General features: G+C 51.8%; 1 protein-coding gene across 5 annotated transcripts in view; it reads left to right on the top strand.

Moving 5' to 3' along the window:
- MAU2 (MAU2 sister chromatid cohesion factor) overlaps window positions 1-18,821 on the top strand; it is a 30,392-nt gene extending 11,571 nt beyond the window's left edge. The window contains exons 5-20 of one of the 5 annotated variants that reach the window (XM_037028711.1): window positions 1,098-1,192; window positions 3,477-3,504; window positions 3,828-3,983; window positions 5,073-5,219; window positions 5,302-5,392; window positions 6,469-6,572; window positions 7,125-7,202; window positions 7,494-7,559; window positions 9,452-9,535; window positions 10,857-10,906; window positions 11,090-11,167; window positions 11,320-11,431; window positions 14,188-14,278; window positions 15,041-15,168; window positions 15,552-17,969; window positions 18,033-18,821. In XM_037028711.1, the coding sequence (XP_036884606.1) occupies window positions 1,098-1,192; window positions 3,477-3,504; window positions 3,828-3,983; window positions 5,073-5,219; window positions 5,302-5,392; window positions 6,469-6,572; window positions 7,125-7,202; window positions 7,494-7,559; window positions 9,452-9,535; window positions 10,857-10,906; window positions 11,090-11,167; window positions 11,320-11,431; window positions 14,188-14,278; window positions 15,041-15,168; window positions 15,552-15,626 (1,383 nt within the window). In that variant the 3' untranslated portion in view covers window positions 15,627-17,969; window positions 18,033-18,821. Of the gene's footprint in view, window positions 1-1,097; window positions 1,193-3,476; window positions 3,505-3,827; window positions 3,984-5,072; window positions 5,220-5,301; window positions 5,393-6,468; window positions 6,573-7,124; window positions 7,203-7,493; window positions 7,560-9,451; window positions 9,562-10,856; window positions 10,907-11,089; window positions 11,168-11,319; window positions 11,432-14,187; window positions 14,279-15,040; window positions 15,169-15,551; window positions 17,992-18,032 lie in introns of those variants that run through there. The other 4 variants (XM_037028709.1, XM_037028710.1, XM_037028713.1 and 1 more) reach the window with 4 other exon arrangements.

Genomic DNA, 18,821 nt, shown 5'->3' with positions numbered 1-18,821 from the left:
ATTCCAAGAGGGTGCCCCTTGGGCAGTGAATGCCTGCCTGAGTTAAGCCCTTGCAGGGCTTCTAGGACACAGCCTCATCTGGGCTCCTCAATAACCTTTCAGCTCTCCACACATAGTAGTGCTGTGGTCACAGTGCTTTGGGATGCTCAAGTAGATGGGGATCTCTGGACCAGGCCTTCCTGGCCGTAGTGACTAGGCCTGAAGGCTCTGGGGTAAGTTGGCTCCACTCTGAAAGGTGTTTCTTATGTCCTGGACGCCGCCCGTATTTCCCCTCTCACTGCCACCCTCCACCCTCTCCTCTTCCTGACCCAGCAGCCTGCCCTGTATACTGCCTCTTGCCTACCTTCCATGACACAGTCCTGTTACCTGCCTATGTGTACACATCATGAGCCCTTGGTTAGAATTACTCCCCCTACCCCCATGGGAACCCCTCATCCCTAAAGGATGGGACTCAGGATCCCTGTTGGGAAGAGCTCACCCAGCCGGTGTTCCCAGGCTCTTCCCCCTGGCCTACTGCTGTCCCACACAGCATTGCCTCCTTTAATCTTTCCATGCATGCTTTGCCCATTGGCAGATAGTGGGCCAGGCAATGAAGTATCTGTCTCAGGTCACAGAGTTGGAGGGTGCTGCATGCACCTGGGAGCTCAAGCTCAACTGAGGTCCCACAGTGTCCCTTCCTTTTAGTCTGCTAAGGCTTCTGGGTTTGAAACTCCTCCAGATACTTGTCCCTCAAGGAGTTTCTTCTCACTTGGGCTGCCTCTGGTTCCTTTCTAGTGATCAGCCCCTGAAGGTGACCTGCAAAGCACAGAGACACACTCATTCAGTCCTGGGAGTCTATGCCTGTGAGCATTAACTGCTGTCTTTATGCACCATTAAATTTAGATAATGTGCACCGTGGGCAGAACAGAGTTCTGTACCCAAAGTAGTCAACACTGATGACAGATTTGGTTAATGTAGCTCAAAACTGACACTGAGGCAATTTTGTTGACAGGTGGGCAGGGTCACTTAAACTCTCCAACAAAGCTTGAAGGTCATGTACTAAGTACTATAAAGCAAGAGATTTGGAAGCAAGAATTATTGTTCTTTGTCCCTTTTAGCAACTGCACACGCTTGAGAAGGACCTGGTGTCAGCCTGTGACCTCCTAGGCGTGGGAGCCGAGTATGCGCGGGTGGTGGGATCTGAGTACACACGGTAGGCACCCTTTCCCCACATTCCTCCCCTCTTACTTGGAAAGGGCTCGGCTGTTTGGTCCTGGGCAACAAATCCAGTCGACATTTCAGCATGAAACAGTGGTCACCTACACACATAGTAAGAGATGTACAGATTAAAGGCACCACCAGGATGCCTTTTACCTCATCAATTCATCCTATCAATTTGTGTGGTTGGAGAGTTGACTGAGAATGAGGGACAGCTGGTATTCTCGGCATAATTGGCATTTACACATAACTAGTATCTTTTCTTTTTCTTAATCTTCACCCAAGGATATGTTCCATTGATTTTTAGAAAGCGGGGAGGGAGGGGGAGAGAGAGAGAAAAAAATGTGAGAGAGACGTTGATCCAGTGCCTCCCTTACGCATCCCAACCAGAACTTGAACCCATAACCTAGATATGGGCATGGACTGAGAATCAAACCCGCAACCTTTTGGTGGACAAGATGACATTCTAACCAACTTAGCCATTCAACCAGGGCTGTACCTAAGTATCTTGAAATAAAAAGTGCTTGTAAATTTGCTGGGCTGATCCCCTGTGTGCTACAGATGTAAGAGCAGTGCCCTCAGAGGTGGTGCCCCTTGTGTTTGGCAGCATTTAAGGTAACTCCAATGTCCCTCTCAGGATGCCCAGGAGCTTTTAGATGCACAACAGACACAGTAAGTAGAATAAGCAGATGTTTGTATAAAACAGGACATAGGTTCATTCTTAGGCCATCTGGAGGCTTGTACCCTGGGGTTGGGGGTCAGGGGTCAGAGGCCACAGGAGCTTCACTGTACACCCTCTATAAAGGCTTCTAGTCTCTCTCCCCTGAAGAGAAGAATCTTCTGCACCAGACAGACTTTAGATAGCAGTGCTTATGTTCTCTTGTGTGCCTCGGGGTTCTGGAAAGTTATATTTCATGGAGCTGAGCTTGTCACATGGAGTTGCTGAGACAAAATAGTACCCAACTCTGTTCTCTGAGCTGTAGACTTGTAAGTGCCCATGTGGAAACACAGTTTTCCATAGGCTGTCCTTACCCCTCAGCAACCCTGCCCTGAGATGGCACCTGTGACACAATCTGGCCTCACATTTCTGGCCCTTCCTGGCCCCCTTATGTTGCAACCATCACTGGGTTTGTGTTGACACATTTTGCAGGGCACAGGGACAGCCACACACTGCATCAGTGTCTCCAGACAGGTTTCCATGCTGTCGTGGATAGGCAGCTTAGATGAGTTCCACCAGGGCTCAGGGCCCAGAATTTCCAACCATTGATGTAGGGCCTCTGAACAAGTGCTTCCTATGTGACAACATAGGAACCTTGATGTGAAGTTCCAAGCTTTAGGTTTCAATGGTTGAACAGCAGGCAAGTAGACCTAGAGTGTTCATACCCTAAGGTAACAATAGGCAAGGGTTTGGAGGCCTGGAGCAGAGATATCTTGAAGGCTGTGTGACTTTGACCTCCCTGCCTTACTCTCCTCACCTGTAAAATAGGGAGAACAGCACCCACTTGCTGGGGAATCTGCCAAGGCTTGTGGGACAGAGACTAAGATGTTGAGTAGACTAGGGCCTGTGGACTCTGCCTGACCACAGCTATTCCTGAAGGCAATGACCACCTCCCTGGCTTCCTCCCCCATTGTTTTGGCCGTTTGCTAAATTTTTTAACATGCTGATTTTATTATTTTTTGTTGGTGATAATAGCAGTGCACACACATTTAGAAAGTGCCGAAAGGTTTAAGAGAGACAATAGAAATTTAACCTTGCTGGCTATTGCAGATGGAGACAGTGGGTGGTGAGGCTGCTAATGTGTCCAGGGCTCCCTGAGTTCATCCCTTTAACACTCAGGAGAACTCGAGGGGGCTTGGCTAGTCACAGGTGAGGAAGAAGAGGTACATAGGGGCCACAGTGAAGTGTGGATTTGGGTTCAGACGCCCAGACCAGCCCACTCCACACCCTCTGCTGTCCACTAATATATCAGCAAGAGTGAGATTATGGCAAGCATGCTGTCCCGTACTGTGCCCTTCCCTGCTTTCTGAGCATCTGTGTATGCCTTTTGGGCTTTTGAGCCACATGAGTGTCTCAATTAGGCCAAAAATGTAAAGATCAAATACAACAAAGTAGAACAGTCTTGTAAATAAAACCAGCCTGGTTGGGGGCAGCTGGGGGCCACTGTCATCTGCTTAGCCACCTCCCTGGGTTGCTTATTGGTCTCTGTGAACATTGGGGTGGCAGTCATCCCAGGAGGCACCTGAGCCTTGCAGACTGACTCCCCCTCTTTGTTTTCCAGGGCACTGTTTCTGCTCAGCAAAGGGATGGTAAGTTGAGGCTGAGGGTGGTGCTGATGTGGTAGACATGAGGCAGGGCTCCTCCTCACTGTGGCGCAGCTGTGTGGGCACCCAGACCCCTAAGCACTGCAGGCAGCCACAAGAGTGAGGCCCCTGTGTTCCAGCTGGGTTCAGAGGTGAAACTCACCCAGGTTGTGTGATTTGTGCTAAGGAAGGAGCAGCCTGGACTCCGGTTCCAGCCTGGCTTTTCACCCTCCATACTTGGTTCCACCAGTCCCCCAGTGGGTGGGCAAGCAGATGGTGGCCCTGAGCACCGAGAGGGGCTCTCAGTGCTGGTGCCTCCCTCTCCCCAGCTGCTGCTGATGGAGCGCAAGTTGCAGGAAGTCCACCCGCTGCTGACCCTTTGTGGACAGATTGTCGAGAACTGGCAGGGGAACCCCATCCAGAAGGAGTCTTTACGTGTCTTTTTCCTGGTGCTCCAGGTGACACACTACCTGGATGCAGGGCAGGTATGTAGTGCCTCCCATGGTAGGGCTGTGGGGAGCAGACAGTCAGTGGGAGGGCCTGGGACTGAGATACACACTCTGTTTTGTCCTCCAGTCCCTCACCATGTAGTGCATCTCACTCAGGGCTTAACTTCTCCATATACTCTGTCACGCTGTGGCATGAGTGCTGTGCCCCTGAGGGTAGAAGGTGCCCTGAGAGTGGCCTGTCCTCATGGTGGGAGTAGTCATGGCCTCACACATTTCCACAATAATAAACCATGAGGATTCTGTCAAGGTGCCTGACACACAGCACGTACTTAAGCAGTGTCTTTCCACCACCCTCATCTGATAAGAGCATTGTGGGGTTCGAGTAGGAACTGACAGCATCAGCTCTGACCAAGACTTGACTCCATAATCCCCTTGTAGTTGAGGAGATGCTGTACTCTTTGTGGGAGAATGTCTCAGCCTTTGGGAGGTGCTATCCATCCTCCTCACCCCATCCTGTCCCAGTGACTGCCCATAGGCCTAGCCTCAGCTGACAGGAGGTCACAGGTGGAACCCCCAAAAGTACTGGGCAAGCCTCTCATAGGGAAGGGACTGCCGCGGTTCCCCCAACCTGTGCTCACATTTGCTTTTTTGCTGGGCTAATAGCTGTGCTTAATGCATAGGAACACAGCAGACTTGTGGGGTGCTCTGGACATGTCCTATGGGACCTTAGGACAGGGCTTTCTAGTATGCAGAGGCCAATTTGTGCAAGGCACAACACCTGTACAGCTCCTGGGCTCAGGAGGCCACTTTCTGTCCCCAAGGATGACTGCTGGCTTCCCCAGCCCTGTCTTGCCCTCTCAGGGTCACTGCTGGAAGGTGGAAATGTAAGTCATGCAGGTTCTTAGATAGGCCTCTCCCTGTCCTTGGTGTTGGGCCCAGCACTGGGTGGTAGCTGAGCCTCAGTCCCACAGATGATCCTCATGACCCTACCCCCAGCCCATTTAGGGGTAGGCTTTCTGCAGGTAGTAGGCATGGTGGGAGTTCTTGGGAAGAAGGGGTTGGTGAGTTAGAGCCTTTTGAGATCAGACAGGTGCTCAGGTTTGTGGTGCCACCCTCCCCCTGCAGGTAAAGAGTGTGAAGCCATGCCTGAAGCAGCTGCAGCAGTGTATTCAGACCATCTCCACATTGCATGATGATGAGATCTTGCCCAGCAACCCTGCTGACCTCTTCCACTGGCTGCCCAAGGAACACATGTGTGTGCTTGTCTACCTGGTGAGTCCCCAGGGCTGAAGCCGGGAGTCAAGTGGGTGAGGAGAGGGCCCTAGTGACCACCACCTTCTGGTCTTATTGCCAGGTGACTGTGATGCACTCCATGCAGGCTGGCTATCTAGAGAAGGCACAGAAGTACACAGACAAGGCACTTATGCAGCTGGAGAAGCTCAAGAGTAAGTCGGGCTGGGTGGGTCGTGTGGTCACTACACCCCTTGGTGGGTGGCCCAGTGATTGCCTCGGGCTGAGCCTGAAGGACTACTGTGCCAAACAGTCCCCATGAGTCTCTCCCTGTGGGTCTTGTTACCCTAGTTGGCAAATGAGGTTGACTTGGGGTCAGGGGAGAGGAGACCAGGCCTGAGCTTGACCTCTGATCCCTGGCTAGGGGTCTTATGCCCTCTCTGTCCTGTCCATCCCACTACAAAGTTAGCTGCAATAGTTAGCCGGATTTCACCTGGATTGAAATGGGAGTGGCTGCTATTATCAGTGTTCTGGCATGGATTGTGCTCAGTGTGAGGCTGAGATTGAATTTGGCTCTTGCTAACTGACAGCAGATGCCCTGTAGGTTGTGGGTTCTTCCTGGATGCTTGACTTATCTATCCTTTGGGACCAGGGACCGTTGACTACCAGGAACCCAGAGCTCTGGTTCAGTGTCCTCATTAAGCTGCTTACCCAGTCTATGTACCCTTTGTCAACTCTATTACGGGATGAGCCATCAGCCAAAGAGCCAAAGAACCAAAGCCCTTCGGGATCACAGTGCATTCTCTCTGGCCATATTGAGAAAGGTCTGCATTATGTAGTTCCAACAGGAGGACAGCCACTTGGGACAGCCAGGAAGCTGGTCTTCCCACTACTGCCTGGTCTTCCTCTCATATGGTCTCATTCTCCTGGGGACTGTCAACATTTCTAGAACCCACTGTGTCTGGAGTGTTTTTTGAGCACGTGACTGGGTTGTTGTGGTTGAGGGTGGAAGACAAGTTCCTCCAGGAATTTCTTACTCTTACAACACTCTGGTCACCAGAACTTGCTATGAGCCCATCTCCCCACCTGGACAGGTAAATGAATCTCTTACTTGAGGGTGCAGTTAGCATGAGTCAAGTGACATCCTGGGTCCTGGCCTGGTGCCTGGCAGAGCAAGTAGGCTCAGACCTGGTAGCAAATAGGTCCATGTGGTGAGAGGCTAGACCAGGAGTCAGCATCTCTTCCACTTTTCCAGCTGCACCCTGAGTACTCATTCCCCTCTTACCTCCAGTGCTCGACTGCAGCCCCATCCTGTCGTCCTTCCAAGTGATCCTGCTTGAACACATCATTATGTGCAGGCTCGTCACAGGACACAAGGCCACTGCACTACAGGAGGTGAGGCCTCTGGGGGCCGTGCACATACGGGGTGGGAGAACCAGAGCAGGTGGTTGGGGTTTTCCAGATCTCAGAAGTCACTACACAGGAGAATATAAATTTGCCCAGAGCACATCAGCAGGGCATTCATGTGTCATTCCACTAAAACTTGACAGTTGGTGACTGTGCTTGGGCACAGTTGATCAGACAATCTGATAACAGAAATTAATGGGCCTTGCCCTAAAAGCTCATATACCCAAAGAATATGGAACCTGGGGTTTGAGATCCTCTGATAGCGATCCCCTTCCTGCCCCACGTAACCCCTGCTGCCCATCTTACTGAGAAGGCACATGGGCTTTTAAGCAGGGCAAGGGTGGTGATGGCCGAGACACTCTGGAAAGGGAGAAGGCAGGTCATAGACAAGAATCACTATCCTCAAGGAGGTCAAGGCCGCCCTTTGGCCCCAAAGCAGACATATCCACCAGAACTTTGTACCCAAGTTAGGACAGGCAAGATGTGGACAACAGGTCCCAGGTTACAGGTCCTATGACACTGGGTATGTTCTCCCGGCAGATTTCCCAGGTCTGCCAGCTGTGCCAGCAGTCGCCCCGGCTCTTCTCCAACCACGCAGCACAGCTGCACACACTGCTGGTGAGTATACAGGACTGCCCGCTCCAGCCCCATTCCAGTGAGTGACCCCATGACTATTGCCCAAGGCAGAATCTGGAATATTCCTAGTGGACTTCATTCTGATAGGCACCTCAAGTCCAAGTTGACTTAGGTCCTGGGGGGGGGTAATAACTCAGCATGCTATCTTTATGCCTTCTCGCCCGGGCTAAAGCTCAGGTGTAGCTGGCACATAGAGTCAGGCTCATCCAGGTGTAGCCATGCAGCCCTGGGCAAATGGCAAGTCCACGAGCCTTTAGCACCTCCTTCTTCCAGGGCCTGTACTGTGTCTCCGTCAACTGCATGGACAACGCAGAAGCCCAGTTCACCACAGCCCTGCGGGTAAGGTGCCAGCCCTCACTGTGAGGGACAGGCAGTACTTCTTAGTAAGGAGTTGGGCACGAGCTGCAGTGAGGATGACAGCCACACAAATCTGTGGCTAGTGGTCGACTCCGCAGCATGCACCCTGGTGCCAGCTGTGACAGTGATACACTTTATCCAGGGCTTTCTGTGGCAGGTCCTGTGCTTCTCGAATGGGAATAAGGCCTGTGCTGTCAGTGCAGCCTGACGGGGTAGCTGTGGACACTGGCTGATCTTTTGGTCAGCCTAGGTTGGGTCTCTCCATGCTGAACAGAAAGGCAGAACCAGCACCCACTGGTGCCACAGTCTGTTCAGTCACTTTTACTCCTGATTCCCAGTCTTCCCAAAAGCCAACCAGTCCGGTGATGGTTTGTGTCATAGCTAAAGACACAGTCACTCAGGAGAGTTCAGGAGCTCCCCAGAGCTATCCTGTGGCATAGCTGGGACACGAAGCTGGGTATGCCCTGATCCTATACCAGCCCCACGACCTAGTTGCTCTGGTCCCAGGACCACCTGGTGCTGCCAGATTAGGAAGCACCACTGGGGCATGTCTTGGCCTCAGATGTGGCTGGTGCTACGTCATTGTGGAATCAACAGGCCCAGGAGTCAGCAGCCCAGTGGCAGAACTCCACTCTGCCCACCTCTTTCCAGGACCAGATTAGCACATCCTCACCTCGGTCCTGACATGTTTCCAGGAAAAGGAAGCCAGCAGCACCTTCTTCCTGGTGGCCCTGGGGAGGCCCCAAACAGATGTTGGGGTGTAGGAGTGGTTCTCTGACTCAGGTGAGGTCACTAGGGGTATTATGTGCACCCTGACTGTCATACAGGGTGCTCCGCTCTGCCCCTTGGATCAGTTTTCTGACCTCTTCACTCCCAGGGTTGGGCTCAGGTGGTATTACTGTTACTCCAAGGTGCTCTGCGTGGCTGTGGGTACAGGCAGCACACCAGAGCATGAAGAGCAAACAGTACCCACTTCTGTGGCTTTCTGTGGCCACTCTGCCCTAATGGCTCAGGCTGCCAGGACCCCTCCCCATACCTGCCCTATGCTGCCTGCAGTTACCATAGGGCCTGTGGGGGTCTCTGGGCCCCCTTCCTCCTTGTCTTACTTCCCACAAGCGGCTGCTGTTGCTCTGATTGTGTGTCTCAGCAAATCTGTCCTCATTAGCTGAGAGGGAAAGGCAGAAAAGTGGTATAGCCAGAACTCAGACCCAATCCCCTTGGCCCCAAATAAGATTTTTTCCTGTGGTCCTACAACAGACTAACCAGAGTATTGTTTTGCTGCATCAAAAGATCTTTTGGACTTCCTTGGGTGGGGGTCTGCACTTCCCCAGTGCCCTCAGCCTTTTGCACAGCTGTGCTTGCTCAACCCTGCTGGGAACCAGGGTCTGGGTGATGACTTGAGTGGCTCAGATCACTCTCTCTCTTGGCCATTCTCAGTTCACAAGAACTGGGGACAATGGTCTATCCACCACTGGCCATCAGTAGCATCTCTGGCCTCCTTCCTGGCTGGGGCCTCCCCAAGATTAGCATGTGTCTCTGCCCTATCAGCACTCACAGGGCCTTAGGGTCACCATGCTGTAGAGGGAGTGGCTGTCCAGGCCTTAGTCCTAAGAAACAAGGAGAAGATAGACCAAAAGGTAGTGTGTTCTGAGGACAGGATCAAGGTGACTGTTTGCCTAAATTCCTCATAACATAGATGATGGTCTTCTAGTGAAAAGAACTAACAGCTATACTTACTATTCTTAGGTTTAGGAGACAGGTGTGTGGGATGTGTATGAAATGAAGAAAATAGGAGACCCCAAGTAGCCACCAAGAGAGTGTTTGGGTGGCCCGCATGCCATGAGTAGCCCCTAACATCTCTTGCCTAATTTTAGCTCACCAACCACCAGGAGCTGTGGGCCTTCATCGTGACCAACCTGGCGAGTGTGTATATACGGGAAGGAAATAGACACCAAGAGGTAGTAGGTGACATGCTTCATGTTTGGTATCCTTTCTTTCAACTTCTATTCAGGGGTTAGGGTGGGGGGTATCCTGGGCACCAGCCACCTCAGCAGTCTCAACATATGTGTCCTCAGAGTGCAGCATGGCTAGCGAAGGCCACATCTGGGACATAAATGTTCCTTGGCCAAGTGACCCTTCTTTCTGTTGAAAATAAGCCAAGCTTTGTCAGATCTCTCAGAGCCAATTCAGTTTCTTGTACCCTGAGGGATCTGTCGTAAAATGACAGGCCTGTGGCTTACTTCTTAGGAACAACAGTTTGGGCAGTCATCTGCACTGGGCCTCAGGTTGTCCTGATGCCCCAGACATGGGTTGTGAGATTGAAGGGCACCAGTTTTGTCCTCAAGGGACAAGTGCCCCCAGCCCTGAGATTCCCTTCATTCTTGGGATCCCCTCTCAGCCCTGAGATCCCCCAAGCCCTGGCATTCTTATTCCAGAGTGTATCAGATTCAGCCACTCCTTTCCACCGTAGCCTTCATTTTAGTTCAGACTGCCATCATCTCTTGTCTACAGATAGTTTAGTTTAGCCAACTTCCCAGATTCTAGATTGGTTTGGATGCTTTGTGCTACAGGCAGCAGAGAGCGCATCCTTGGCCTCTTGGAAGTCGGGAAGCAGCAGGGCAAAGTCATCTGGGGGCCAGGCGTGGGCTCCATGGGTCATGGGGGAGCTCGGCTCCCCTCTCTCTTTTCTCCCTACTCTCACCCCTGTTCTGCCCCCTGAAGGGGGCCTTAAGGGAACCAGGAACCACCTTGTCCCCAACGCAATCTCCAGAAAACAGCCTGAGAAGACCTAAAATATTAGTCATGGCATTCCCTGTCATAGCCTGTTGAGTCCCTTTCTGCACCTCCAGAAAAACCGTACTCCACCTCTAGCCCCAGACCCATGCAAGCTCATCTAACTCCTCTAGGCCTGACTTCTCCAACCATAGAAAGGCTGGGACTGGGCAGTTGCTGATGTACCCCGACCCCCTCACCTGGCATAGGGCAGGATAGGTTGAGGTTGCCAGGACCCTGCACCAGATCCTTCACACTGGAGGCTGTGATTCCCATGGAGAGGGGTGTGTGAGGAAGTAAGCAGCCTATGCAGTGTCCAGTAGCTCCCTCACCTGCTCTAGAAGATCCTGCCCCCTCTACCAGCAGGTTGCTCAGGCATGGGATTCCGGGTAAAGGCTCGACGCCATCAGATGGGAAAGTTCAGGCAGCCCTGATCAATTTACTAGCATATTTGGGGCTTCGTGTTTAGAAATGGCAGAGTGATCCCAACTGACATTTCATTCGCAGCTATACAGCTTGTTGGAGAGGATCAACCCAGACCACAGCTTCCCTGTCAGGTAGGTCTCTCCACATGAGGTCCCACTTTACTGCCTGTCTTAATGTATTCTCTGCTCTCTAGGGTGGTGCCCCCAAATACCCTGTTATCCCGACACCTTATACCACTACCACGCACTCCCATTTTGTAAGCCTCTACATTTACAAAAACCCCAATAAGTTGTGACACTTTGTTCTTCACACAGCTCTCATTGCCTTCGAGCGGCAGCTTTCTACGTGCGCGGACTCTTCTCCTTCTTCCAGGGACGCTATAATGAGGCCAAGTGAGTGGTGGAGAGGGCGGGCAGCCTGGGCTGGCCTTCTGAGTGTTTTTCTCTCCTGACTATGTGCTCAGGTCCTCTGTCTCCCTGCCAGGTGGGTTCTGCTCAGGGCTGTGAAGCGTTCTGACAGGGCCTCATCTGTTCTTCTCATATAGGCGATTTCTGCGAGAAACTCTAAAGATGTCCAATGCAGAAGACTTGAACCGGCTCACAGCCTGCTCTCTGGTGCTTCTGGGCCACATTTTCTATGTGTTGGGGAACCACAGGGTGAGTGTCCTGGGCCAGGTTGAGGGGCAGGGAGCCAGTGTGGTGCTTGGGGCGGGGGGGTGGGGAGCGGGGGCACCACCAAGCAGTTCTTTGTATCCTGTGTCCCTCGATGATCTTGTCTCAGTGGATTCCCCCTAGCCCTCTCAGCTCCATGAGGTTTGGCAAGGGCAGGCTCACACAGCTTGGGGGACAGAACTAGGGAACTGGGGATCCCTGGAGGGAAGGTCTGTGGGGCAGATGGACCCAGTGCTTGGTGAGGCTTCCTGGAGCTGGCAGGGCTGAGTCAGGTTTCCTTTCTATATGTTAATACCTGGGGTAGAGAAGTGTCCTCTCAGTCAGAATCCCTTGGGTTCTGTTTGTGCCCAGCACACATGGTGTGCTTATGTCACCCTCGTTTCCACCCTCACTTAAAGTGGCTCCTGGAGCTCGTCCCACTGGGATTGGCCAGCTCCAAATCTCCCCATCAGGTGTGCATCATCACCTGCTCTCACCCATTGACCTTACCTGCCTTTGATTTTTTAAAGAAAACATTGGTCCTATTATGAAATATGACTGTTCATCATAGAAGCTCTGAGAAACAAAATTGGAAATCATTGCATGTCCTCTGTCTTCTGGCTCTTTCCACTGCCCACCCCTGTCCACACATAGATTTTGTTTTGGGGGATGTTTTATAGTTATACCTTGTCTTACCCTGCACCACTATATTAGAGGGTTTGAGGTTTGTTTTGTTTTTTTAAAGAGAGCCATCAATGTGCAAGATACACATCAATTAGTTGCCTCTCACACCCTCCCATATGGGGACCTGGCCTGCAACCCACGTATGTGCCCTTACTAGGAACTGAACCAGTGGCCTTTTCGGTTTGCAGGCCGGCACGCAGTCCACTGAGCCATGCCAGCCAGGGCTGTATTAGAGGGTTTTTTTAATGGCAGCAAGAAGTTTGAAGTGGTGTCTACTCTGTAGTTGAGACAACCTCACTTGAGCTGTTTTCACAGGACAGATGATACAGGGTAGGTGTCTTGGCCTGTAAAGTTTCTTCTGACCAAACCCTAGGGCTTTCTAAGAATGAGATTTTTTTAAAAGATTTTATTTATCTTTAGAGGGGAAGGGAAGGAGAGAGGGAGAGAAATATCAATGTATGGTTGCTCCTCATGTGTCCCCTGCTGGGAACTGGCCTTCAACCCAGGCATGTGCCCTGACTGGAAATTGAATCACGGTTGTTTGGTTCGCAGGCCCGTGCTCAGTCCACTGAGCTACACCAGCCAGGACTAAGAATGAACTTTTTCAAGGAGCCTGGCAGATCCCCTCCCACAACTCTGTGACAAGCATTTTCTGAGACCAATGGGCCCTGCTGTTCAGGTCCTGGTAGCCATGGCTGAGGATGTCACCACCCCCAAAGAAAAAAGATGAGCTGTGGGTTCTTCCTTCTGAGTGCAGGTCTGAGCATAGTGAGGACAATGGCCTCAGTGTGTGTCTGGGCAGCATGAAGCACCAGCTGCATGCCTGTGTCTCGTGGTGGCTGTGATTATCCCATTTCCATATGGAGAAATCAAGGTCACAGCCCCAGACTGCAGACTCAGGGTTAGAACCAGATCTCCCTGGCTCTCATTTATCTAGCAGTCTCCAGAAGCCACCTTGAGCAGGACAGAGTAAGCAAGGCAGCTCTTCAATTGCAGCTCTGGTTTGTGTTTGGAGTGAGCCTGGGGCCTCACTGAGCTTGGGAACCTGTATTGCTCCCTATGTGGGTCAGGGCTGGTGTGGGATGACATGGGCCCCAAGGACTCTCAGATCCAGGCCTGTCCTTAAGCAGTTCCAGGTCTGGGGGAGACACTTTCAGACACAGCCAGCTTTACTCTAGCTTGCTAAGCTAGAGTGTCCATGGGCATGATGAGTTTGTAGGCGGCCTCACACAGGACACCTTAGGATCACACAAATCTTCAAAACCAGCCTCTGTGGGACAGCCCCAAGCTGACATGGGAGAGCCAAAAGAGATGCCCCCTCAGGTGGGCAAGAGGCCAGACAGAGGCCCAGCCCTAGGCCTGGAGAAGAATAGTTTTTCCTGTTCTGTGCACTCTGAGGTCTTAGAGGGAGTTGGTTCATCTTGAAAAGCTTTGAGGTCTACCTGGAGCTCATCTTTGAGGTGCCATTTGGAGAATGTGGAGTTGGTGGTCTTTTGTGTCTCTAAGGGGGCATGTCTGTACACCCATGGTTGGTGAAGCTGGACCTTGGGAGTTGGTTTTGAGGATTTGTAAGTCTCTTGGATACATGACAAGTGTCCCCCAGGCCGCTGCATAGGGAATTCTTTTAGTGTCACCCTGAACCCAACATTTTTTATGTCTGAGGAGGCCTCCCCTGAGAGTGAGCTCCTCCTGCCTCCTGTGTTCATTCAACCCTCATCACTCCCACTGGGCAGCCTGCTGCCTCCTCCTTGGCCCTGGGACCCCAGAATCTACCTTTCTGTTTGGCTCCTGAGCTGGGTCCACAGCCGACTACTGCCAGTACCTTCTTGTCTGGTTAAAATGACAAGGCAGAGTTGCCATGGCAGCCATGCCCTACACACTGCAGAGTGAAGGCAGTTTATTTTTCCCCAACATAGTCAAGGAGTACTTTTATAGAAGGGCATGCGAGATGGCCTCTGAAGTCAGAGTAGGAGTTTTCCAGGCAGCAGGAGGAGGGCATGGTCTGAGCCAGGTATGGTAGATGGAGCCTGAGCTGTCCCTGCTGCCTCCCCAACCCCCTTGCTACTCTTGGTCCACAGGAGAGTAACAACATGGTGGTGCCCGCCATGCAGCTGGCTAGCAAGATCCCAGATATGTCGGTGCAGCTGTGGTCATCAGCCCTGCTGAGAGGTGAGTACAGCAGCAGGACCTCCCCAGAGATCAGAGATGCTGAATAAGCCCTGCTTGGTGTTTGCTCAGGCTGGCCTCTACAGGCTACAACCCCAGTTCTAGCTCATTCTTATGCTTCTGGGAGGCCATTTGATGGCACCAGGCTCAGTCATGGTGTCAGCTCAATGCAGGGTCTGGTTTAGTCTCTCTGGGGCTTATGAGGATGATTCTTGGCATCTGGGTGAAGACTTGGGCTGTGAGCCCTGGTGCTCAGTCTCATTCTGTCAGGCAGACCTGGCTGAGATGCTCTGGGCACAGGGTGGGTGCTCATCAGATAGCAGTGCTGTTACTCTGCTCCCTCATTTGCAGATATTTGCCCTGGGCCCTGAGGAGGAGGCACAGGGTCAGGCTGCTCCTGTTTGTAGTAGGTTTTGTGGGCTTGTTCAGTTCTCCTGCCTCAGAAGTGGGTATTGGGTACCCTGCACTAGTGAGCTCCTGTGTGCCCAGGGGCCTTTACTGCCCAACCAGCCCTCTGTCTGCCCCAGTGAGCTCCACTGCTCACCCATATCCAAGGACACAGCTCAGGAGGGCACATGTGAAGGCTGCTAGCAGGTAGGCTTGGCTGACCCTGAGATAGGGCTCAAGGTAGGTGACTTGTGAGGTACACAGGATCCCACTAGTAGAGCCTAGGTTTAACCTTAGGGCTCTACCTACATCCTAGGGAAGGGCATGGGGGTGGTGGCAGGGCAAGTCAGGCTCACCCCATGTATGTTCCACCCTCAGACTTGAACAAAGCCTGTGGGAATGCCATAGATGCCCATGAAGCTGCCCAGATGCACCAGAACTTCTCTCAACAGCTGCTCCAGGACCACATTGAGGCCTGCAGCCTCCCTGAGCATAACCTTATCACGGTATGGGCACAAGAATGGAGGAGACAGAACATGGGTGTTGGTTGACTCCTCGGGGCTGGCTTATCTTGCCTGTACCCCTCCAGGGTGTGGAACACACTCCCAGAGGAGGAAGTACACACTTGGCTTGTATCTTTCTACATTTCTCCAGCAATTCCTAACTTAGCCTAGTCTCAGGAGCCCCTCAGTTGTGGGAAATGGCACCAATCACCTGAGCAGGTGACTTAGGGTCCTTCCCAGTGTCCATCTGACTCTGGTGTGGTGCACAGAAGGCCCTGGCTGGGTGACATGTCTGAGGAGGGCAGCATTGCATGTGCAGAAACTTGGCCCAGCACACCTTGTTCCTACCTAGAAAGGACCTCACTTGTGTGTTTCTCCTCCCACAGTGGACAGATGGCCCGCCGCCTGTGCAGTTTCAAGCTCAGAATGGACCCAATACCAGCCTGGCCAGCCTCCTGTGAGGCCCCTGGAGGGGGCCACCCAGCTTCTCAAGGCCTCCGGGGGGCCCAGTGTGTCCCTGACTTCCACCCAGATGGCACTTGTGCTTTCCTCTGAGGTGTGCTGGCATGGTGTCCCCAGGCTTCTTTCCCAAGTGTCTCTAGAGCTTCCAAGTCCCTGGGGAGTGTGCAGGGCCAATTCCTACCCTCCCAGGAAGGGCTGGGCAGCATTACCACTGTGAACCAGGACCCTGGTGCTGAGGCTTGTAGATGGAATGTTGGAGCTGACTTTCCAGAGCCATCTTTTAAAGTGGACTTGAACTGCCAGTCCTGCTACACATCCAAGTCACCTTCCTGGGACCTTGTCTGGGTGGAGAGTGCTAGGGTGGGTGGCAGTGCTGGAGCATTGCCACGTGACTTCCATTGCCTGGGCTTCTGTGCCAGGCTGGAGTGTTTCCTCTGATCTCATGGCAGCTTCTAGAGCTCAGAGGCGAGATAACAGTTTTGGCCCCAAATTGCAAAGTGATAGTGCACATCAGGGACAAAAATGCATGTCCTGCTACGCTTTTCTCAGCTTGCCTTTATCTGCAGTGTCCATTCTGACAGGGCTTCTGGTCAGGGACCCTGGGGGCCCAGGAACTCGCCTTCCAAACATCTACACCTTGACTAGATCACTGTCTGGCTATGGGGGTGCACACGCTGTAGACATGGGTATGCATGTGTGTGCGTGTATGTGCTATAGACACAGGTGTGTGCACATGCGGGCACAGTTCGTGTGTGTGTGCTATAGGCACAGATGTGCATTGTGTGCATACATATGTGGTGATTATCAGAGCCAGAACTGAGACTCCTGTGTTTACACCAGCTGCCTTCCCTGGTCAGCGTCTGTATGTGGGGTAGGAAGCAGGGGAGAGGACCTTCCTCAGCCCAACTCAGGGTGCCAACCAAAGGGGCTGGGACAGCTCTTTGGCTTCCTTTGCAGAGGATGTTTGCAGATGTCTGGAGCTCAGCTGACCCTGCCCTCAAGAGGGAGGAGACCTACTTACCTGCCTTGGGTCTCAAGACAGCATTGAAACCTCTTCCTGAGCTGTACCCCAGGAGGTTCTGCCTCGCCCAGGCAGCGTGCTCAGTTCTGTGCTGCTCTTGGATAGTCTTAGAGATGCCCCAGTGGTGATGGTGAGATTGGGGGCAGTTGAGGCAGCTGCCCGCTCCAGCTTCTGGTGGCTGGGAGCAGCTCCCTGCCGAGGAGTGATGAGTGGTTTTGCTGTTCAGCATGGCTTGTTGGTTTGAGTCTTGTTAACCTTGCACTGTGAAGGCTGTTTCTCGAGGCCATAATTGTCTATGATGGAGGGATCGCTGGGGTCTGGGATCACTCAGGTAGCTCCTTGTGCCCTGACCTTGGGTGTGCCTTAGTTGAAGCAGGATTGTCAGCAGATTACCCTGTGCTGGACCACTGCCCTCACCAGGCCTGAGGCAGGCCCTGCTGCCCACTTAGGGGCCAGTGACAGGCACACAAGTGAGCCACAAGTCAGAAGGACAGGACCCACCATCCCTGTGTCACCCAGGAGAACCTGGTCATATCCGGGGCTGCTGCCTCTGCTGACACCCTTGTCCCGTAAGGCCTGTGGAGGAGGGTGTAAGCCCAGCCACAGGTTGTCACCATTGAGTCTTCCTTTTCCATCAAGGGTGCCCCCAGGCCTTCCCCTCTATACCAGGGGATAGAGATCCCATCTTGCTGTAAACTACATCTACCAGCCTGAATCTCACTGTCTGACCTCTCCAGACCCATATTACTTCAATCACACTGCACATTATGTTTGTCTGTGTATTTATTTAAGCCTTTCTTTGCTTCTAGGGCATTTTGTATGTAGAGCAGTTGAAATAAGAACCTTAAAGCTTAATGTCTGTCCTGATGTTAAAATGCTTTTAGTGACCATTCTGTTATCTGTGTATGTGTATGGTTAGGGTAAGTACTTAAGTTTACATTTAAAAATTTAGTACTCAATATTTAATATTCCACTTTAGCTTTATGAAAGCCAAACCATGTGTACGGTTTTGAACCTCCCCTTTACCACAGCATCTACCAATTATATCAAGCTGCCATACATACCTTCCTGTGAGTCCACACTCAGTACTTCACAATTTCTCATAAGAATTTAAAATAGGTAGCAAGCAAGCCAACAGGGAGATGTTGCATAAGTGTCATACTGATAAGTGTTTAGAAAAAGCAGGTAACTCCAAACTCTTCAAATTACAGGGCATGCAGTAGTAGCAAGATTCCTGTTGGCAGGTCAGTCGCTGAAAGCTGGTCAGACCCTCGTGTGCTCTTTCCACCTCTCCCTGTTAGCAGAATACCCTGGCCTGCAGGTCTAGGGTGCTGATCCTGGAGGTGCCTCTGGGTTCCCTCAAAAGCACAGCTTCCTCTTGCAGGTGCCCACAGTCATGGGGAGGGTCCTCTCCCTTGGGGTATGCATTCCCTATCCCACTAACTGGGAGCACAGGCAAGGAAATTGGGTAAAGGCATCCTGGCATGATGGATGTGCTTGTGGTTACATTGTCTCTTTGTTTTGTTAAAAGGTTTTTAATAAGTATGTTTGGCACAATGTCTTTTAACAGGTTTGTAATATGATTTTAGCAGCCTGTAATTTCAGCTGGTGCTTTTAATCAGGAAAAACTTACAAATGCAAAACATTGTTTAAAAGATATAACCATAGAAGATAGCTCCTTGTTTGTGGATATTTTTCCTTTGTATTTGAAGTAAAAACACTTGCAGTAGCTATCACTCGCTGTAGTCTTGTTCTGCCTTCTCTCCCTCTCTTGTTGCAAACCTGACGAGCTCTTTCCTGCCCCACCCAACCAGTGGGGCTGCAGGGATTTGAGCTAACCAACTACGCACGAGGATGCAGAGCTCAAAAGTCCTGGTGGAAACTTGAGTCTTCCTCTCTGTTGATGCTCCTCTGGTCCAGCCCTGTTTGGAAGGCAGGGAATCCCGGAGACTTCCCACACAAGGCCTGAAAGCACTGTCTGTTCCTCCCTGGCTCTCAACAAGACGTCCTCACACACTTTGGCCAGCCTCCATCTACCTGAGTTTTTGTGGGCTTTTTTTTGGGGGGGGTGGGTGTTTCCCAGATTTTTTCTTTCTTAGGTGAAAGACACAAAATCAACCATTTAATGTATAGAATTCAATGGTATTAAATACATTCACAATGTTGTACAACA

Source organism: Sturnira hondurensis, unplaced genomic scaffold (genome assembly GCF_014824575.4).
Source record: "Sturnira hondurensis isolate 20B ecotype Veracruz unplaced genomic scaffold, ASM1482457v3 Scaffold0020119, whole genome shotgun sequence".
NCBI classification, from domain to species: Eukaryota; Metazoa; Chordata; class Mammalia; order Chiroptera; family Phyllostomidae; genus Sturnira; species Sturnira hondurensis.
The sequence above is the reverse complement of the archived record's forward strand: the minus strand, read 5'-3'. Positions and strand labels throughout refer to the sequence as shown.